The following is a 24,105-nucleotide window of genomic DNA, read 5'->3' as shown; positions in this document are numbered from 1 at the left end:
GAATAAGAAAACACATTTTCAGATTCTTTACAAATATTGAGTTATAATGTGCTTTGTAACTGAAACAATGGAAATGCATTTTAGTTTTGATAGACAAAAAATAAGTGAGGAAATGTAAAAAGAAAAGGACTATAAAAGTAAAATAAAGATAGAACAAATAGAATCAAGAAATGGATGTCCTTTAAAAAAGCATAATAATGGGTAACATGAGGAAAATTCGAAGTTAACAAAATTTGTTAAATGATTTCATTCTTTTATTTGCCACAGAATAGTGAAATTAGTCTAGGAAGAATGAAAAACTGAATATGTTTTGTTCTGTAGGAGAAATAGATTGAGGAAGACGAAAGAACTGCATAGGAGAGTGTTGGGAAACAATCTAACAATCCATTATCCATTAATTCATCATCCTGAGTTTCTGTTTCGCAATAAGTAAGCCTCATCAGCATTCTTTTTTTCGATCTTCATTGCATTAATAATAACTGTGTGATGTGCTTCCTAAAACGTTTTATGCGAGTTTGATTCTATAAAAAAATTAACTGTGAGCATCTTCATTGCTAGTGAGATTAAGATGGAGGAGTAATGCATCTAATACTGATCTGGAATTGAGGCGCGAGGTCAGTATTATGACCGAAGCAACTGAGACTGTGAAACCGTTGAATTATGTCTATTAATAATATTTAAAAAATCTGTTCCACAGGATGAAAAACTTCAAGTTGTTTTGAGACCGTCTACCTTACATTCAAATGAAAAAGCCTTCAAAAACGTTTCCTCGCTCTGCAGGAAGGATTCCAACCGAAGGACTAATGTCTTCACAGTTTACAGAGAAGCAAATAGGAGGAATTTATTAACATAGCAGAAAAATTCTCGATGCGGGTGAATGAGGATAATATCAGAATTCTTTTATTTGCCACAGAATAGTGAAATTAGTCTGACTATTCTTTTAGGAATAGCTAAAAGAATAGTCAGAGACCTATCTAAAATCTGAAAGGATGGATCTATCGCCACAGGAACAAAGCTGAGGATTCTGGATGCAGCTGTTTTTACAACAGCGACTTATGGATGAGACATTTGGAACCTAAAGAAATCAGATAGGAAAAGGATAGCTGTTTTTGAGATGTAGTGTTCCAGAAGGCTTTTGAGGATATCATATACTGAAAGACGGACAAATGGATAGGTGTTAGAAAGAGTCAGTAGAACTTTAAAGCTCCTTAAGGATATTGACAGAAAAAAAGTTAAAATACTTTAGGATACTTCGGAACAGTAATAGAAGGTAAAGTTCCTGGAAAAAGAGGAAGGGGTAGACCGTTAATGAGATAGATGGATAGATGGTGTGTCCGAAATGACTGATCTTCAGAGAGTTGAAGCCTCCAGAAGAGCATACAACATGACCACATGGCGAGGACTGGTGTGGCACATCAAGAAACATGGGAGTGACCGTACGGCATCTGTGGATGTCCAATGAAGAGATGGATGGATTACATGCAATTTTAACATAATCATTTTTGAAGTGATTGTAAGACAATAATAAATACTAGTTGTACCTAATGTGAAAATGAGGGGGGGGGGGATTGGACAAACTACCTGCAGAGATGAATCCTAAAATTTTTCAGCTGAGCTGTGGAGACTTCCGTTTAAGGATCGAAAGAGATCTTCATTATGAGATGTCTGATAATGCCGATCATTATGCTGTTAGGATATTCTGATAACTGGGAAAGATTCACACAGTTAATGGCTTTTGAAATTGGATTTTTTTTAAAAAATAATCCATAACAGAATACAGAACCTGTACCTAAGAATTTACTTTATTTTTATAGAAAGGATGTTATGAGCCAAGTGACACATTTCTCATTTTGTTCTTTAGTTCCTAACTTTAATTATAAAATTTTCTGGGAGCATAATTTTCAGGCGTGTTTCATAAACATGAAATTTATTCACATTGAAGAAGTAATTGTAATGAAAATATAATACAATAGATGCAACAAGTATTTAGAACAATGCAAATGATAATAATATATAGTAAAAAGTAATACTAAAAACAAAAAAATTACATATATGGGACAATGAAATAAAACAAATACTTGAAAATAAAAAGCTGGCCTTTAAAAGATGGTCAAGTAGCAAAAAACAAGATGAAATCGAATCTTCTTCTTTCACTACGCGTTATTCCCGCTTCCTATGCAGGGTCCGCGTGTTACTTACATCCGACCTTTGTTAGTACCACTCCTAACCGACCTGTCGCTGGGGGGGGGGGATATTGGTTGACTGTAGAAGCGTATGTTCACGGGGCCGGTTTGCCTACTTGCGGGATGAAAAACGCCAGATTGGCAGTAAAAAATCCTACTGCCCGCGCCCAAGACCAACAAACTTGGCTGTGGCTAAGGAAGATCCTCAAGTTCCTCACGTCTTCGACGGGAATCGAACCAGGGACACTTCTTCCCCAGTTTCGCATATGGTTGCGAAGCGCACAGCAACTAGGCTAACCGCGCGGACGAAATAGAAATTGAATAATAGCCAAAAAAAAAAGAAACCGGAAAGAGAGAAAGCTGGGAAAAATTTGTATCATATGTAGATGATATATACAAAATAAGACCCAATGAATATAAAATACATATGAAAATGTGGATAAAAGAAACTGCAAATATAAATTGTGAAATAGATGTAAAATAATTCTTGGATTACTTTACAGATCTTTGGACAGATAATACTAACATCAAAAAAAAAAAAAATACACCAAAAACTTACAAGATCCTTTAAATGATACAATAACAACCTAAGTAAAATTAAAAAATGCTAAATCAGCAGGAGAAGATAGGATAAACTTCTAACTGTATAAATTTGCTGGAAAAAATTTCAGAGATTAATTTTTTAAAATAAAATATATACAAATGGACAAACACCAATATAATGAAATACAAGTATAGTAATACATATATTTTAAAAAGGGGAATAAAATAAAACCTGCTAATTAAAGAGCTATTAGATTATTGAATACATGCTACAAAATATATAGTAGAATACTTAATGAAAAATTGAAAATATAAAGTGAAAAAAATATTATTAGAATGTCCAAAGGGATTTAGAAAAAGGACGTTCTACAATGGCTGCAGCTTTTTGTTTAAAACTAATTATAGAAAAAAGAAGAGAATTTAATTTAGAAATTCATCTTCTGTTTATAGATTATGAAAAATGCATTTCACAAAGTAAAAAGATATATACTGTTTGATATATTACAAAGAATAAATATACCTAATATTTTACTACATGCAGTATTGAATATATACAAAGATAACGAAATAAAAATAAAAATAAATGAAAAAATGTCTGAAAAACAATCTACAAACCAAGGATGACAGGATTGCCCTCTGTCTGCAACGCTTTTCAATATTTATATTAATAAAATATTAATACAGTGGAACACCTTAAGCAATCCAAGTATAGAAATTTCCCAGAACAACAAAATAAATACTATTATTTGCAGATTATCGGGGAATAATATCAGATAAGGAAGAGAATTTACAAAGAGCAATATATAATTTTAAACATTATAGCAGAACAGTAGAGCCTAAGTAGCTCAGTCAGTACTGACGAAGCCCTTTGGTCGGAAGATCTGGGTTCGATTCCCGTCAGTCTCGTGAGGAACCTTTATCTGGTCTTTTTCGACTAAAGGTGAGTTAGCCAGTCTCATACGAATGTAAGGTGTTTTTTCACTCGGAAACTCGCGTTCTTCTCCCCGCGTGTCCTATAATAAGTAAGGCTTGATAAATAGAACTCTCAATCCAAATACTGTATTGTACAAAAAGAAACACGCCTGAAAATATACACAACTTTAGCAGTGCCCACATTATTATATGGCAGCAAATTTTGGGCAATAAACAAACAAGATAAAGAATAAAAACAAGTGAAATGAAATTCATGAGAAGAATTGCAAAATACGCATTATTAGACCAAAAAAAGGAACGAAGATATTTTAAAAGAACTAAAAATCAATAGAAGAAAAACTAAAGTACAATAAACCGAATGGACAACATCGATATCCTAAACAAATAATTTTTTTTTTTTTTTTTTGGAAAGAGAAGGCCGGGTAGAACTCAAAAGAAGATATCAGATGGATAATGAGGCTGGCACAGACCAATATGTGCTGTTTCCGTAATTAGCGTTATGATGATGAAAAAGTAATACTACAAATGTTATAAAAAATCCTACAATTATTTTTCGAGTGGTAGGTAATATAGAGATTGATAGTTAAAGAAAAGTCAGGAATAAAGAACAGAATGTGGGCACTGCTAAAGTTGTGTATATTTTCAGGCGTGTTTCTTTTCGTACAATACAGTATTTGGATTGAGAGTTATTTATCAAGCCTTACTTATTATAGGACACTCGGGGAGAAGAACGCGAGTTTCCGAGTGAAAAAACACCTTACATCCGTATGAGACTGGCTAACTCACCTTTAGTCGAAAAAGACCAGATAAAGGTTCCTCACGAGACTGACGGGAATCGAACCCAGATGGAATTAGATTAGAAGGAACTATACAATATATAACCAAGGGCCGTTGTGATACAGGTTACTATAAAAATACAAATATAGGCGATACAGTCACTAAAAAATAAAATACGTGTATACATACAGAATATAACTGAGACATATTCGTATTATCCTCTCTGGCTGAATGTATTTTGATAAAGATTTGAAATTTGTCGATTTTAGTTTATATGACCATTTCCAAGGAAATGAGTATACAAAACATTTCAAAATACAAAATAATAACTGAACTCTGAGAATACATTTTAGCAGATTTATTATTTAGAATTGTTACATGTACAGAGCGATGGAAATTTTGATTTAAATCGAAAAACTTTCAAGTGCAAAAGCAAAATAGTATACTTACAAATTTTAAAATTAAATAAAATTAATTGTTTTGCTCTCACAGAGTGGAATTTAATGATATTTATATTTAATTATCAATTTTGCTTTACATCGAACCATTATTAATGGCAATATTAATACAAAAGTATGTAAACCCAAATTAAACGTAAGTTCAGTTAATGTAATAATTAATGATGTGAAGACAAGGATGCAGTTAGGAATTGCATCCTGTTATTATCTTCTCTTCCATACTTGTTTGTAAATGCCATTACATGCGGCAGTCAGAAGAAAAAACCTTGGCATTCATCGTTCGTCATTATACTAATTACCCTCAACAAAAGTAATGTACTATGGTTATTTGAAGTAAGGAGATTCTTTAAAAAAAAAAAAAAAAAAAAAAAAAAAAAAAACGCCTGCCATAAGGTATTTTCAACCCTCTGTAAACATATGGAAAGTTGTAACTAAGAGCTTTAAAACATAAAATTAATATTTAATATCAATAAAACGTATTACAGAGGTTTTAATATGATAAAGAGAGGATTAATCAGAGCTAGAACTAACAAACACAAGAATTTTTGAAGTCACTTAAGAGATTATTCCCCCAATAAGATTTTAATACTGTTACCACAAGTTTTCAAACTATGGGGCGTGCTCCCCTAGGTGGAATGCAATGGTTAATATTATTGTTTATTTACGAGCATAACGTATAACTCACATATACTAGATATTCAATCCACTTCTTTCAATATAATATACCATTAAAAACATTTTGTCATTGATATACTACATTAGAAATTTCCAAGTCACAATTTTTAAAATAATATCGTCGTGTGTTATTTTAGTTTTAGTTTGTTTTGAAGTATAATTGTGCATGATCAAAAAAAAAAAAAAACTAGAACATCTTATTTTACTAGAATAAAATACATGCCAATAAACCAATAAAATACATGCCATTGGTCAATACTGTTTTACGAAAAGTGTCAGAGGGAGGAGAAGACATTTTTTTAAGAGAAAGGAGGGAGTTTAAAAAGTTGGAAAACTATTACCATAAGGTATTTTAAACGCTCTGTAAGCATAAGGAAAGTTGAAAATGCTTTATATAGAGAAATATAAAAACAATTTTGAGAAAACTGTATTTTATTTTCTTTTGAAGTAACACACCCTCAAACAGTTCACTATGCGCTCTCTCTCTCTGTGTAACTGTCCTCAATTTTTTGTCGATTGTTGGACATTTTTATGTCCAACAATCGACAAAAGGAATGCGCTGTAGTTATTTGTAATAACCAGATTCTTTGCAATATAAAATAAATGCTTGATATATATATATATATATATATATATATATATATATAAACATTAAAAAGTTTTATAACTGGATAACTGAATTCTCGTTTCTCGGAATGGCTCCAGCAAAATAATATTCTGTTATGCAAGAAAAGCTATGAGCAGAGCATTCGGTTTAATTTAAAATGTTGTGATATGGGCTTGATTCTCTTATTCTGAAACAATTTCAGTATGAAATGAACTCTGAACAATCATAAAATTAAGACGCGAATTTGTATTTGTACTTCTGTCAGTATTCCCCCCCCCCTCCGATGGTTGAAACTCCTAACACCATCAAATGGCATCTAGTTATTGCGATAAACAGAATTTTTTAACAATCTATTAAACACCGGTAAATCAGTATGTTAATCAGTTCTAGCTTTTTACTCATCATACCGGACTATTGTCCTCTTTTGTGTTCATTAGGGCTTTGCATTTTCGTAAATAAACACATTGTCCTAATTACCGAGAGCTGAATTAAAACAATACTGCTACTTGAAGACTCAGAGGGTGGTGATGTCCTAGAAAAAGAAAACTGATGCCTAAAATACCACGAAAAATAATTGTTTAGATTTTTATCCATGTACTAAATGAAAATGCCATAAACGGAGCATAATATAACTTTTTAGCAGTTATTTTGAAGAATTTGCCCCTAATTTTATTCTGCATGCATAAATAAACTTTATTGTACTAGAGTTTGATCTGTAGTCGGAGAAATCAAAAACACCACCAGAAAAGCAGAGTATATCATCTTTAGATGTCAGCTTACCATAATATGTCCTTCCCTAAAGAGAACTATGACAACCAGAAGCATGAAATTCAGAAATACACTACAAAAATATCTGGGAAACGTGAAAAATTATTACTGAAGTAATAATCTTAATTGTGTTCAGTAATACATAGTGTTTTATGCTTAATTATTACATAGACATTAGAGGCACAACCAAGTGCAAGAAAATGTAAATCAGAGGTAGACCCAACTGGATGGCAATCCTACACCGAGCAAAACATGGGACACCACCACGAAGTGAAGCGATAAATTTTGTATAGGATAGCAAAACTGGCATGCTTCAAATAAAAATCGATATTTGAAGCCGTTTTCAATAAAAACGACTTCAAATCAGCCGTTTTTTTTTTCTTTTTTTCATATAAGAATTTTTTTTTTCTTAGGCTTTAATTAGGATGGTTTTTGGTATACATATTCCGCGATATGCATAAATGAAACTACAAAAAAAAATCGGCCTTGTAGATTCGTTCTTGGACCTATTGGGGCAGAATACAAAATGGAGAAAAATCTGTGGAAAAACCTAAAGCAGTGGTTGCCATCTTTTAAAAAAAATAGTTTGTATGAAAACGCAAATAAGTTAAAAACTATCTACCATGAGAATTAAAATCACAGTCGCCATAATTAATAAGATGCGAGGAAAATTATTTTTCTTCTATTTAAAGTGCAGGGTGACAAATAACTCTCATCAAAATCAAAAATTAAGCAGTGCAGTCCCCCAACGATTTAACTTGGAACCACCCTTATACAATTTTAAAAAATACCCGTAAATACTTGTTATTTACTAGTATTTTTTTTTCGATATTCGTTATTTATAAGTATTGAAAAAATACTCTTAAACAATAATATTTATAATATTTTTTAGTAATAAGATTTCATCTGGTTACTAGCGTCTTCCTCAGAATGAATAGCATAAAGATCTTCAGGAATTCTCCAGAGCATAACTTTTATAATTGATTGTAATTCAAAAGTCGTCAAATATTATGAACTTAAGAAATTATTCTAAATGCGTTTTTATTTGTAAATCGATAACCCTGTCGTAATCACTTGAGATATTAAAGAACTGTTTTTCACTCTACTAATCTCATGCTGGCGTGAAGGCGAGCAGGAGAAGCATATAGGAAAGTATATACTTCCAGAAAGACACCACCCTAGGAATAAAGATTAAACAGGAAGTGTTCCGTGATAAAGTTATCAGATCGCAGGAGAATGCATCAGAAATTACTAGAAAGGAAATAAAGAAAACGAACTCAAAACTGAGAATCATTACCTGGAATGTAATATCACTGACAGCATGAAGAACTGAACTTGTAAATCACAACATTAAAATTTGAGAAATATCAGAAAATTGGAATAATGATACATAAAGATATATATGAAGTAGATGAAGAAATATAATTTTGAGGAAAAATGCGGATAGGAGGTTAATAATAATGTAAATGCTATCAGAGTATCTTGTACACACCCTTTAAGGGTGCATATCAGGAAGTTGATGATCTGAAGAAATACGAAGAATATTGAACTTTCGAAATACAGTAAGTGACAAGGAAAATTTTAAAAAAAGTTATCATGGAATAGTTATTATTCCATGATAACTTTTCAAAAGAATTGAAGAATTGAATGACAGTATTGAAAGAATTGAGATAATATAACCAAAGCTAATGACATTTATGAAGAAAATAATGTAACGTTTGTAATAACAGAAAAAAATTTGAAAAAAAAACACGCTTAAATAAATAAGAAAAGTAACAGATAAGATACAGAATGAGCCATTAAAATATGCAGAGAAACAATTAAAAGAATTTTGATATTTTAAATAGTTATTTAAAGAAATTATTGGAAGAAGAGCCTAACAACACCAATTTTCAAAAAAAAAGGGGGAGAGGAAAAATCCAAAGAATGCATAGGAATGAATTGTATACACTGTATTGATAAAAAATAAGCCAAATACCTTTATTGCATAAATAAGTACACAACTTTTTATTGAACCAGTTCCATTATCCACTTTTCTAAAACACTCCAAAGCTATAAAGGTTCTTAAATGTTCTTTGCATTAGAGCCAAATGAATTACAACCCTGTCGCATAAAGGAATTCAACAGCCAAATGCAGACAGATTGATCTGTCAATCCGTCTGCTTAGAAGAAAGTAGGTTTTTTTTAAAAAAAATTTTATGTATACATGAAATCAACTAATGCGTCTTCTTTTGGAAGATGCTCAGGAAAAAAAAAACGCCTAGCGCCTTTTTTGTTTATCATAATAAAGGGTCAAAGCATGCGTATAGAGATGAATTTCTTGCATCCGCTTTAAAAATGGCTCATTTAAAATACAAGAAATTCTCCTGTCCATCCATATATTACTATATATATTTCTCCATAAACAATCTCAAGATCTACAAGTAAGTGGGTATCCAAAGTTGAACGATACTGCTTTATAACAACTAAAATTAAATGAACAAATTTACAAACTAATACGAGAAAGCTTAATTTTCTGCGAAGTATCCAAGCCATCTTCTGTACTCATTTATATCAAGTTCAAATGAACGAAGTGGAATAAACAGAGCACATGAAGGGAATAAACACGTAATTTGTTTATCCGCTTCAGTTTATTCAGGATGTCATCTTACGTGTCATCCTGAAATTTATCCAATTACTCCTGAAATTACGTGTCATCCTGAAATTTATCCAATTGTAATTTATCGTAATTACGATAAATTACAATTGGGGGTTTATAAATATGAAATTAAGAGTTAAATTTGAACGAAATAAATTTCCTTTTGGATTTAATGGTAAACTTACCTTTAATACCTGAATAGTTACACATTGCAGCAAAAGCAAGAGATTCCATTTCTATGTTTACAATGCCTTCTTTGTGAATCTTGTGCAGATATTCTAGCTTATCTTTCTCAGTGTAGTTGCAGAAAGCACCATCTAATCGTCCTTGACCTTCAAAATAAATTGATGCCTGTATTATATATTTAACATGGAGAAATTACAAAAATTAATAACATAAAAGTTCGCCAATATGTTTTAGTTAACAGGCTAGCTAACCTGCTAACTAAATGCACTACATACCCTGAAGTATTTCTACACCAATAATACTTTCGATTTTTTTACCTTTACAGAAGGGGAAAAAAAAAAAAAAAAAAACGTATACTCTTAGCGATCCTGTCACGGAACACTTGTAACCAGTTGACAATATCAAGCAACTGGCTCAGGTTAAAATTTTCAGATTATTTTTATTTATTTATTTTTTGTTTCATTTCTTTGTCCTGAAAACTGCTACCAGTAAATCTAGCGTTATGCGATGCGAACAGCAGCATAACGCTGGAACATGTAAATATCAGTCTGCACGAGAAAAAAAACACTACTAAGGAGTTTGGGTGATAAGTTATCCAAAATATCAATATACGGCACTGCAATGAAAAATTTCGGCTCTTCGACCAATCAATCTAAAAAGCAAGAAGAAATTTTATATTATGGTCTTCCATCTAGTTTCTCTTTTATGGATAAAGCACAAGTATTGTAGAATCATATGAAACTCATTTCGAGAGTCTAACCTGAACTATGTGGTTCACCCCATACACAGGATTTGCTTCCGTTTTCGACTGAGTATCGGACTGCTTTCAGTATTGTCGCGAATGGTATGATAATACAACGATCTTTAGAATAGTCGATACAGTAAGCGTTTGTTTGAAACACAATAATAAAGAATAATATAAGAGCAGTACAATACAACACCAAGAGTTTTGATTGGCAAACCTAACAGGCAATTTCTGAAGAGTTCGTATATTCGCCTTTGATTGGTGCTTATTTAGTACATTTTAAATGTAATACATATTAAAAATTAAATTAAGGGGATAAAAAATCCCTTATTATTTTACAGCCAGTATGCAAAACTCTAAGATCGAAAACTACGATCTACGAGTTTCATGCCGAAGAACTATCGGCGAATCCAAGCGTAAGTGACCACTTGGTAGTACAACACCAAGGCAACTCGATGCAAAGGTGGAGCAAGCTCCCTCACTCTCTTTGATATTTTCTCATAATGTGAAAACACAGCTCCTAGGAGATGTAATACTGCTTTACATTATGAGGAGAGGTCACTACCCAGACCGGTTTCAACCTTTTTTTGAGGTCTCATCAGTGAGTAGCTAGACCTGGATGATATCAAAGTTCAAGTGAAAAGAACTTACATACCTTCACTATACTTGAACTTTGATATCATCCAGGTCTACCTACTCACTGATGAGACCTCAAAAAAGGTTGAAACTGGTCTGGGTAGTGACCTCTCCTCATAATGTAAAGCAGTATTACATCTCCTAAGAGTTGTGTTTTCACATTATGAGAAAATATCCAAGAGAGTGAGGGAGCTTGCTCCACCTTTGCATCGAGTTGCCTTGGTGTTGTACTACCAAGTGGTTACTTACGATTGGATTCGCCGATAGTTCTTCGGCATGAAACTCGTAGATCGTAGTTTTCGATCTTAGAGTTTTGCATACTGGCTGTAAAATAATAAGGGATTTTTTATCCCCTTAATTTAACTAACTTCGCGAGAAAATATAGCCGTTTGGCTTTTCGTCATATTCAAAATTATTATTCCAACAAAAGGACTTATTCACAAACGGATTTAACTACATAGTTTTGAACATACTATAATCAATATAACTTTCGACAGCATGCGCTGCTATAGATATTCTAGTTTCTGTCTGGCTTTTGGGCAGAACTAACGCATTCCAAAACTGCTATAGATTAATCAGTGGAATTCACAGCACACACTAATGTGCGATGGGATATAAGTACACATGCTAAAATAGTGTTCAGATGAATTTGAATCTCAGAACAGGTAAGATTCCGCAGGAGCGGAAATAATGTACGATAACACCATTGCATAAAGGTGGTGTGCAAAGACGGACATGTCTTAATATTAACCTATCATTATCTCGGGAGGGGGGGGGCTGAAGATTTTGGAAAAAATGATAAGAGCTCGCATACAGAAATAGGTAGACAGAGAATCTATACATTGTAAAGCATGCAGAATGGCATGTGTTTACTAAAAGAAGGTCATGTTTGGCAACTTGCTCACACATGACCAAAATGGGCAACTTGCTCATTTTATAATACCGTTGCGGTTGAGTAAGACAAGAAGAATGGATGCTTTTGGACTTTGCTAAGGCTTTTGACAATATAGAATGGAAAGCTGTTGTATACGTTGGAGGATATAGGATTGGATTATAAACTATTAGAGTGGATAAGAGGATAACGTATCAAAAAGTAATGTATGGAGATGAGTCTGCAAGAAATGAAATGCATTGAAATGACCAGTGGTGTACCATGGGGATCAGTCCATGGTCCATTGTTATTAATTCTTTACATTGATGAAAGAAAGGATTTAACAGGTGACATGCAGCTGTTTGCTGATGATGAAACGATAAGCAAGATAATTAAGAGTGTGACTCACAAGCAGCACTTGCAGAATGATTTCAACAAGCTGGAATCCTGGGCATGTGAAAATGGCTATCAGCTTAATATCGGAAAATTCATTTTCATGTGTTTAGGCTAGGAATAAAGGGTCTGATAAGTATCTTAGAGTTTTATTACATAGAAAGTTGAAATTCAAGAGTCATATAGCAAAGATTACAAATACAATTTGGAGGATAATTACAATGCTAAACGAACAATGACACGTACGAATTAGAAGTCATTTTGCCTCTTTATAAGGCATTTATATGACATCACTTTGATTACTATGAACACATATGGTCTCCTGGCTTTCGTGATGATGTACGAGGGTGGTCTGAACGGTTATCGGCCTAACAATGAAAAACGAATTTATAATTTCAAAATTATTTTTATTTTTCAATAATCTCCCTTAAGACTAATACATTTATTCCAGCGATGCTCCAGCGCCATTATCCCGTACCTGTAGTGGTTCTCAGTAAGATCTGCAAAATACCCCTCTACTGCTGCAATCACCTCTTGATTCGAAGAAAAACGCTGACCAGCGAGGAGTAGTTTTAGTTTTGGGAAGAGACAGAAGTCAGAGGTAGCCAAATCTGGGGAATAGTGGATGTTCCGATAATTCAAAGTGCAATCCCTTAATTTTCTCACTGCCCAAAATACTTTTGTGTGCAGGTGCACTATCCTGATGAAAGATGATTTTTTTCTTCTGCAAACTGGGCCTTTTCTCACAAATTTTTTCATCTAGTCTGGTTAAAAGATCGGAATAATATTCCCCGGTTATTGTTTTATCCTTTTCAAGATAATTAATAAGCAAACTGCATTTAGCATCCCAAAAGACCGATGCCGTGACCCTTCCTGCTGATAGAACAGACTTTCTTCTTTGGCGCTGAACAATCGGCTTCTGTTCCACTGTTTTGACTGCTGTTTGGATTCTGGTGTATAATGGTGAATCCAAGGCTCATCCATAGTAATAAATCGACGCACAAAATCAGTTTCCTTCTTGTTAAAACGCTCTAAGCACTGTTCAGAGACTATTATTTTAATGGCTAATATAGCCTACTTTCGTTTAGGAGTGCCCCTTTTTTTACCATGTCATTGGCTCTTTACCCAAAAATCTAGGGCATTACCAAAGTTTTATAAAACTAATATATGAAGAATAAAAAAATAAAAAATATAGGGCAAATTTTGAACATACTTTTTGGATGTTGTTTTCTGTCTCCTTATTCCGGCGATGTGCCTTCATATGCTGCTAAGCTGTTAAAAGAAGGGTTTTAGGACGGGGGGGGGGGATGAAGCAATGTGGGGAAGATTATTTGAAAAAAATATAAAAAAAAAAACTACCTTTAACAGCTTAACAGCATATGAAGGCACAACGCCGATTAAGAAGACAGAAAACAACATCCAAAAAGGTTTAATCAAAATTTCCCCTGTATTTTTTATATTTTTATTCTTCATATATTAGTTTTATAACACTTCAGTAATGCCCTAGATTTTTGGGTAAAGAGCCAATGACATAGTAAAAAAAGAGACAGTCCTAAACGAAAGTAGACTATATTAGCCACTAAAATAATAGTTTATTTTTAGAGGAGTAATATGAGAATTTTCCCAGAAATAATACCTATAACTGTTCAGAGAGTTTCATGAAAGTGCGTTTTTGATCTACTGAGCAAGTGCGGCACCCGTCTTTTTTATTTGCAATAAAGCTTTTTTATTTGCAATTCATGCAAAATGTATCCTACACTTTCTTTTGAAATGCCTATAGTCTCAGCAATTTCACGCACTTTGACTCGCCGGTCATCCAATACCATATCATGCACTTGATCAATGATTTCTGGTGTTGTTACACTTTTTGGACGTCGTTCACGTGTATCATCTTCAAGGCTGGTACGGCCATGTTTAAACTCGGCAGCCCATTTCTTAATTTTCGAAGAAGGAGAAGAGTGCCCATGGCGTTAAACCTTCTTTTACAAAGAATTTTATAACCGCACGATACTCAATTTTATTCATTTCAAAGGATACAGACAACACTTTTGCTTCAGACAGCTGTATAAAACAAACTACTTCATAGAATGACTTGCAATTTCATATGGATGCTTATGATAGATGTACCAACTTAGAAAAAAAAATCTTACCGATAGTTTTGCCATCTATGGTCGAGGCCAAGAACTTTTCAGACCCCCTCATATATACAGAGGAAATAGTGCAAAGGGGAGAGAGAGAGAGAAAGATGGTATTCATACTGTTAAATGTAGATCATGAGGACAGACTGAGAATTTCAGGACTGCAGACACTAGCAAACAGGAGAAACAGGGATATAATAGAGACATACTTGATTTTTGGAACGTAGGAAGAGAATGGGAGAACATTCATGGAAGTTGATAATGAATGCAGTCAAGAAGGGGGGGGGGATAAAAGCTAGATTTTTCTCTCATAGACTGGTGAGTGATTGGAATGGATTGCCTTTGAAGATGCTGAGTGCAGATAGTGTGAATGACTCACGAAAAAGCATGACAATTGGTACGGGTGATATGTGTCTTCCCTCATGAGTCCCTGACTTAGAGGTCTCTGGTAATATCATATGCTTACACCGGCTACTGATCCAGGAATCTAACGTAAATATTTTATCAAGTTGCTCAGTCAACTCAGTACTTTTGTTTATGGAATACTACCTATAAATGGTTTATACGTATAGGACATTAACTCCATGGAATTTATTTTTCATTATCTTGTGCGAGCGAGAGCTTGTGAAAGTAAGAATGTGGGGAAATATGAAGCAATGCAGCTGAAGATCCTTATTCAAAAAATATGAGCTCTACGTTTCTAAATTCATCTGTGTTTTTGATAAAAGGAACCTCGCCATAGTAAAACATTCTTCTTCAATAAGGCAACGAATATACATTTTTTTATTTAGATGAGATAGGAATTTTACATTTTTATTGTTTGTTACTTCTGCTCTGGGAAACAAGCAGATATGACAAGTCTACGCAGTTATCCCAATCAGATGAAATATCATGATAATCAGCATAACGTAACATGAAAATATCTAAAAAAAGAAATCACTGCCATCTTGTTTGAAACCTTTATCTGAAAACTTCTAGCACCAATATGGCCAGGGTGTTCTTTTCGATCCACACATATCGAAGAGGCCACGACCAAAGTTTCTTTCAGAAAATTCTACAAAATGCATTAGTTTTGGAAGAGTAAGTATAAACCCTTTAAATATATTTGACCATAAAAATTTAAGGTTTATATATTTCGAAAAGAGACCTAACATACGAGATACCAAGAAACGCTGGCTATGAACAATCCAAGTGTATTCAAGTTTTGAAAAGATGGATTTTTATTCCTCTAAGAAATTCCCGGTACCGAATGCATACAAATGAAACACTCCTCTATTTTGGCGGCAAAATAAATACAGTCGAATCGCAATCCCAATCTTCTGTAATCATAGTTTAAAGATTAATAGCACTTAATAATAATAATGAACATAACACAGCCTTACAAATTTAAAATTAAATCCAATTAATAACAGAAGCAGAACACTGAAAATAGCAAAAACATTGACAAAAACTTATTTTCTTCCTCAAGTAACCTGTTTGCGGGAAGAGGAGGAGAACGACGTGACTTCCTACAAGATTCTGTTGTCTAACTGATTTCGACGAAATTTCAAATACAGTAGTTTTCACGTAACTCGTAAAAATTTTGGTATAATATGGTCAAACTGGAGAGAATGGAAAGTAAAATGTCGCTGACTTTTAGTTATTTACATTATACAACCCATAGGTTGCCTCATTCGAGTGATCTCTTTCAGGTATTCTTTGATATTTTATTTATTGTTTATAAAAAAATAAAATAAGACTAAAATAAGTTAATCTCAAACAATCTCACATGTAAAAAAAAGTAATACAAAACTGAAAAGCAGTTTCGCAACACAAAATAAGCAAACAGACCACATAAAAACTAAACAACCATCTAAATAGCCCCTGTTAAATTGCAGCTAATCTATTTTCAGCACAAAACTCATATTTTAAAATGAGTTTTGTTATAAGGTTTTGCTTAGGAGACAAAGTATGGGATGGACAAAGATTTCAAATCTGGTGGTTATTAAGAATTATTTATTTTAATAGAAACAAGCCTGGGACAAATTTCAAATAAATTTTTATCCAGAGGATACAATTTTAAAATTCAATTTGAAATTAGTTAATAAATAAATTAATTAACTAAGAATATACTTTAAAAATTACAGTTAAATCATGACAGAAGACTTATGGCCGCCCTCATGAGTGAGTAATGCTACGGGCGACCAGATACACACTCCATCTTGTTCTCGATTTATGCAGTTTATGTTTAATAAAGGCAAATTTTCTGAATCGTACTTTATCTTTAGAAAAACCCAAGATTTCGAAAATACGAAACACTTAGAATATAGGAAACGATTATCGAAAACAGTGGGAGTGTTAACCAAGAACTAATTTTTGCATCGATGTTATACTGCCTATTGTTGTTGCGTTGTAGTTTATTTTTATTACAACCTGATATCCTCAGAAAAGATGGCTTTTCGGATAGAGGAAAGAAAATTAAACCAAATTGCTTATTAGCCATCGATTCCAACTACCCATTTAGGAAATGAATTCCAATATCTTATAATTCGTCATGTCAAACAAAAAAAAAATCGTTTTAACTCGTTTCTTCAAACCTACATCTTTAAACGCCTGAACCTCAGCAAAAACTTTCGGTCTCTTGACAAAAAACATATCAACCAATCAACAAATATTCATCATCTTTTCAACATTGCATTACCTAGAAAGTGAGGAAATCTGGAAGAGTAACATAATTGAGTGTGACTGGATTTTTTTTATTTCCTGGAAATATGAGCTATGGGTTCGACAGCCTTGAAGAAAAACACCGAGAATTAAATCAGTATCACTTTAATGTTAATTAATTAGAGGTGTTTCGCCATCTTCAATCGGCTATTTAAATCTCTTAACTTATAAACATAGGAAAAAACGAAAGAGGAAAATTGTGTTTTAGGGCTGAAATGTAATCATTATAGCTAATGCTGAGTTATTCAGCCATTAGGATTATACTGATTTCAACGCGACATTTGATTTCTGTTTCCAAAGGAAACAAGCTAAATACTAATTAGAAAAAACACACGTATTAACCACAGTGAAAATTATTTAATTGTAAATATTTCATCCTAAGTATCTTAGGACATCATCAGTACAGTATTTAAACAAAAATTAGGAATAACATACAGTTAGGGCGCATGATGACAATAGAATCTCATGAAAACGTCATAACGTGCTAAAGTAGTACAAAAAAAAAAACGTTAATTATTTAACACAGTTTTGTATGATAATTTCCCATACTTTAGGAATAGTAAGAACGTCGTTGCGGTTTAGGTTTGGTCTGTGTAGTAGGACTTCAGAACTTTCTTTGTATAAACGTTCATGTTTAAATAAAGATCTATGTAAAAGTTTAGCCTTTTCCCAATGGATCCTATGGTTTGGATTTTCAATTCCGTGTTGAGAGAGGCCAGATTTCTGCGGTTTAAGAAGACGAATGTGGTCTTGATGTTCCGAGATGCGTTTCTGAACAGACCTACCTGTCTGTCCAAAGTAAGATAATTTGCATGAGCATGGAATCTCATAAACACCAGGTAACATCAAGGGTGAGAATTTGTCCTTAGGAGAAGGTAATAAGTTGTAAATTTGGTTGATAGGTTTGTAAGTAGTGGCAAAATTGTATTTCTTCATAATTTTAGAAAGACGTTCTGAGATGCCTTTAACGTAAGGTATGGGAATCCTATGCACTTCTTGTCTGGTTTGATGTATGCAGAAGTGACTGATGATTTTTTGAGTTGTTTTGGGATTATATCCATTTAGGATGGCTGTATTTTTGATAACTTCTAATTCCTGGTTTAAAGATTCTTCAGAGGAGCAGAATTTGTGTGCTCTGGAAACTAGTGATTTAATAATGCCAGATTTCTGAGATGGATGATGAGCAGAAGAATTGTGAATGTAGCGACCTGAGAATGTAGGCTTGCGAAAGACGGAAGTGGCGATGGAACCGTCTTCTTTTCTTTTGATGTGTAAATCCAAAAAAGAGATACCTGTGGAGATTCTTTTTCTAACGTAAAGTTGATGCGATGATGAAGAAGGTTAATTTTATCTAGAAACAGTTGTAATTCAGGTTCGGGATGATTCCATACTGGAAATACGTCATCGACATATCTTAGCCAAATTTTTGGTTTGGGTTCAAAAGTGAATATTTTTTCCTCAAGGTGTTCTAGAAACAAATTTGCTAGGTTTGGGATAAGACAGCAATGGGATCTCCTTTATCACCAAACCTAGCAAATTTGTTTCTAGAACACCTTGAGGAAAAAATATTCACTTTTGAACCCAAACCAAAAATTTGGCTAAGATATGTCGATGACGTATTTCCAGTATGGAATCATCCCGAACCTGAATTACAACTGTTTCTAGATAAAATTAACCTTCTTCATCATCGCATCAACTTTACGTTAGAAAAAGAATCTCCACAGGTATCTCTTTTTTGGATTTACACATCAAAAGAAAAGAAGACGGTTCCATCGCCACTTCCGTCTTTCGCAAGCCTACATTCTCAGGTCGCTACATTCACAATTCTTCTGCTCATCATCCATCTCAGAAATCTGGCATTATTAAATCACTAGTTTCCAGAGCACACAAATTCTGCTCCTCTGAAGAATCTTTAAACCAGGAATTAGAAGTTATCAAAAATACAGCCATCCTAAATGGATATAATCCCAAAACAACTCAAAAAATCATCAGTCACTTCTGCATACATCAAACCAGACAAGAAGTGCATAGGATTCCCATACCTTACGTTAAAGGCATCTCAGAACGTCTTTCTAAAATTATGAAGAAATACAATTTTGCCACTACTTACAAACCTATCAACCAAATTTACAACTTATTACCTTCTCCTAAGGACAAATTCTCACCCTTGATGTTACCTGGTGTTTATGAGATTCCATGCTCATGCAAATTATCTTACTTTGGACAGACAGGTAGGTCTGTTCAGAAACGCATCTCGGAACATCAAGACCACATTCGTCTTCTTAAACCGCAGAAATCTGGCCTCTCTCAACACGGAATTGAAAATCCAAACCATAGGATCCATTGGGAAAAGGCTAAACTTTTACATAGATCTTTATTTAAACATGAACGTTTATACAAAGAAAGTTCTGAAGCCCTACTACACAGACCAAACCTAAACCGCAACGACGTTCTTACTATTCCTAAAGTATGGGAAATTATCATACAAAACTGTGTTAAATAATTAACGTTTTTTTTTTTTTTTGTTTTTTTTTTTGGTACTACTTTAGCACGTTTTCATGAGATTCTATTGTAATCATGCGCCCTAACTGTATGTTATTCCTAATTTTTGTTTAAATACTGTACTGATGATGTCCTAAGATACTTAGGATGAAATATTTACAATTAAATAATTTTCACTGTGGTTTATACGTGTGTTTCTTCTAATTATGAACGCACCGCAGGTTTCGTTATTTAAAAAAGCTAAATACTCACTGGACAAAAATTTGGTTCACGAAAAAAAAAAAAACACTTTCTATGCTTGTAGAATAATTATTTAATCATTCATAACAAGATATTTAGATTCTGCTTCTTTTGACCCAATAAAAGAATCAACAATAATTGATTTTAAGTTTAGAAATTTTATAAGTTAATCTTTTAATCCCCATTACGGTCTCTTTCAACTCATTCGCTTCCTAGCAATACATTCCCTCATGAGCTTAAAACATTTCAAAAATAGTTAAACAAATATGTTATTACTTATTTGCCATGTATATACAATGCGTTACCAAATAATGCAATTTTAACAGAAATAACTAATGCAACGAATCATTAAATTTTTCTACTCTAATCAGCGAAGTGTAAATTCACTTACTCATACAATTGAAGACAACTCACCTTCATAAAAATCATAAGTGCACATAGTTTTACCCAAAACTGTAGTATAATGAGGTAGTTCTTCATTCGCAATGGTCTTTAGCTCTTCTGCCAACTCTTTATCAAGGACAGCTGGTCTCCGCACAGTTTTACCGAGAATGTGCTAAAAAATTGTGTATAATTTTTATTTCGCACTTCACCAATTTGTAACTTTCAAAACTAAAGTAGTTCTCATAAACACGATGTAATTAAAACAGTATACGCAAATCAATACAAAAAAGAATGCAAAAATTAATACGAAATCTTTTCAAATACATTCATGCACATGTTTCCAAATGACAAACGCCTCGCGAAACGATACGCGAGTGTAATTGTTATTATTTTATAATAGAAACTAATCACCATAAAAAATAAGAATTATCTCTAAATGATTTCAATATTTTACAGAATATTACTAATAATGCCATAAATCCAGTACAATAATAAATGAAAAAAATTTCGTTAATAATTTAAATTATGACGAAATAAATTATTTACTGCAGTATAATTTTATAATTATCAAAATCCTCCATTTGCAACATAGGAAGAATGTCCTTTTACAAATTTTCCAGTGAAGCAGGCAGTATCTGTTTGGAGAATTTTATGCTACAGCGAATATTTGCAAAAACGCTCACAGTTTGCTGAACAGTAAAATCAAAACGTTAATATAAATTTTATTCTTCGTAAGTTTGCTTATGAGACGATTTTATATCATAGTCGTATTTATTTAGTCACTTTTACATTCTTTCGGTATAGGGACGGGATAATGTTATTATTTTTTTATATGGCTAATCCATCCACGAAAGGTCTGTTAACCTATAGTACACTAGTACCGTGGATGGGAAAGTATGTATGCTTTTCATTGTACATTTGTTTTTTAAAGAGAACACTTATACCGAGATCACAGACCAGTAATGCAAAGGTTATGAGATCTGGAGCTAAGTAACTGCGAACACCATTTGAAGAAAAATGCCATATGTTGTGTTTGAAACCCAGATACACACAAAAGTTATTTTTTATTTTTTTTGAGGATTACCATTTGAAAATTTTTCCAAAAGACCAATGCTTGGAAACATTTTCATCAATACAATAATTCGCTAGTGCTCTTTAGCATTATTGAGGAGAGAAAGATAGTACCTACAAAAGGCTTAAAACTTCAGTAGAAAAAAATATGTTATAAGTTCAGTTGTAATTTTTGCTGTTTAAAATATATTTTTTTAAATATTTATAAACATTTTCCTAGAAGATTTTGAAACGAAAGCTATATCGTCCTTCTCATTTAAACCGAAACTGTGGTCACGTTATGTTGACGACATTTTTATCATATAAAGTCACGGGCACACATCTCTCATGGATTTTCTTCATCATCTTAACAACCAACATCCTAATATAAAATTCACTGCCGAACTAGAACGAAATAACTGCCTTCCGTTCCTGGATGTAATTCTTACACGATGCTCTGATAGATTTAAAATCTCTATATACAGAAAGCCCGCTCATACTAATTGATATCTGCACTGTCAATCTCATCATTTTCCACCACAAAAGCTCGGAACTATTTCTACCTTGGGACACAGAGCACACTCTCTTTTAAATGAACCAGATGAACTCCAAAAAGAAATTAATCACCTTTCTCTTATTTTTAAACAAAATGTATATTCTGAAAAAACGATTAAGAAATTTCTTCTCAATCCTCCTAGGCAGTGCACTACAGAAAATTTTTTTTTTAAAGGTAGCATCTCTATCCCATACATTAGTTCAGTCTCCAATAAATTGGCCAAAGTCCTTAAAAAATACAACATCAGGACGTTTTTCACTACTCTTCCTAAAATCCGTTCTATTATAAGCCATCCGAAGCCTATTCATCACAACCTAAAATATCCAGGTGTATATAAATTATGGTGCGATTGTAATATTTCTTATTTTGGACAGACTAATAAATCTATTGAACTATGTATAGAGGAACATAAGAGAGACATCTCCTATAAAAGACCACATGCAACTGCGTTATCCAGTCGTGTTCTTTTCTCAAACAATCCTCATTATGATCTCCAAAGTCACTCAGTTTGCTGGGATAGATCCGAAAACATTTTTCGCTGCAGTGATGAGTTTGAAAGGAAAATTGTGGAATCCAGGGAAATCCTCCTTAATCGTGAACACTTAAACAGCAATTTGAGTTACAACATCCCTGATAGCCATACTGCAGTTGTTCAATACTGGCATTCACAAGAGCCTACAAGCACGCACGCAATAAACAATGGCACGTTGGATAGAACAACTTGAAAAAATACAACGTTTTTTTATGTCAATTATGTATTGCATTTTACCTGTGATTCTCAGTTTTTCAGAAACTTCAATTTTTATTATCATTTTCTACCTTTAGTGGATACCTGATGAAGGCTGTAAAAAGCTGAAACTAGTTGTATCGTTCTCATTAACACACAAATATATATATATACTGTATATATGTGTGTTAATGAGAACGATAGTTAATGTAGCCAGTTAGTTGGGCTGCTGGTACGTTACGCTCTCAGTCAACCCAGGAAGAAGGCAAGTGCTTTTCATAATTAGTAATTAATATAACTCTAGCACGCATTCCTTTTAAATGTACTTGTTTTATACTAGTTCTGTTAATGTATTTTTTCATGTGTTTGTTATTTTTATTTTACTCTTTACCAATGATACCCGAAGAAGTTGTATTTCAACGAAATTAGTTGTATCTTAAAAATAGATTTGTCATTCTCGGTATAAAGTCATTTAATTTCCTTTTATATATATATACACACACACACACACCATCCACCAACGAAAGGTGGTAAAGCTATAATACGTTACTACATTGTGTGTGTGCCAAGAGATCTTTTGCAATTTTTCCACATAATGCAAAAATTCTATTATTTATAACAGACCAAACACAGAACTCTTTAGGCCTCCAATAAGTAGGGCAGTTATAAACCACGAGAGGAATTCAACTCCCACCGAAATCTGCATCACAGATTAGAATCCCGTGGGTATGGGAGCCTGCACCGAAATCATGGTGCAGATTCCCATACCCAAGGGATTCTAAAACTGTAGCCAGTTAGTTGGGCTGCTTGTACGTTACGCTCTCAGTCAACCAGGAAGAAGGCAAGTGCTTTTCATATTTAGTAATTAATATAACAATATACTTTTAAACTACCATATATAGCTCAAAACAGTTCCCACTGCATTATTTTCGCATCTGCATAAAGTCGTAACTTGTCATGAGAGAACCTGAAACCATCATAATGTTGCCATACCAGCAAATTCATTACTGTGTACCATTACCTATTCAACAATCCTTTAAAAAGAACGAAGTATCGTATTCGCAAATCCAATCATTTTGATACGCTTTAGTATTCAATTATAACTCAATTGCGAAAAATTCAATTATAACTCACATATTTTAACCAAACTTCCGTTATAACGTTATACTACTTCCATCTTCTTGTGGTAATGCATGAGAGCTTTGGTGGCCGCTTATTTCGCTTAAGACGACTAAGAGAACTCATTTATTTTCTTCGATATGTGAGATCCTGGTGCATTCGTCTAGATCGTCACTGAGTAATGTGATATTTAGAAGATAGAATTTCTCAACAAATTTAGCCACGGAACACATAACCATATTCCATCTATTTAGTTAGGTTCGTAAAGCTCAA

At 33.2% G+C, this 24,105-nt stretch overlaps 1 protein-coding gene across 1 annotated transcript in view; it reads right to left on the bottom strand.

The window, feature by feature from the left end:
* LOC150102821 (uridine phosphorylase 2) overlaps positions 1-24,105 on the bottom strand; it is a 78,650-nt gene that overhangs the window by 7,216 nt on the left and 47,329 nt on the right. The window contains exons 6-7 of the mRNA XM_090398805.1: positions 20,411-20,552; positions 9,768-9,914 (exon numbers count right to left, since the gene is read on the bottom strand). Of these exons, the coding sequence (XP_090254931.1) occupies positions 9,768-9,914; positions 20,411-20,552 (289 nt within the window). The remainder of the gene's footprint in view (positions 1-9,767; positions 9,915-20,410; positions 20,553-24,105) is intronic.

Source organism: Typopeltis vanoorti, chromosome 10 (assembly GCF_054136105.1).
Source record: "Typopeltis vanoorti isolate ZY-2024b chromosome 10, IOZ_Tvanoo_1.0, whole genome shotgun sequence".
Classification (NCBI taxonomy): Eukaryota; Metazoa; Arthropoda; class Arachnida; order Uropygi; family Thelyphonidae; genus Typopeltis; species Typopeltis vanoorti.
Note: the sequence above shows the minus strand (reverse complement) of the source record. Positions and strands in the feature narration are given on the sequence as shown.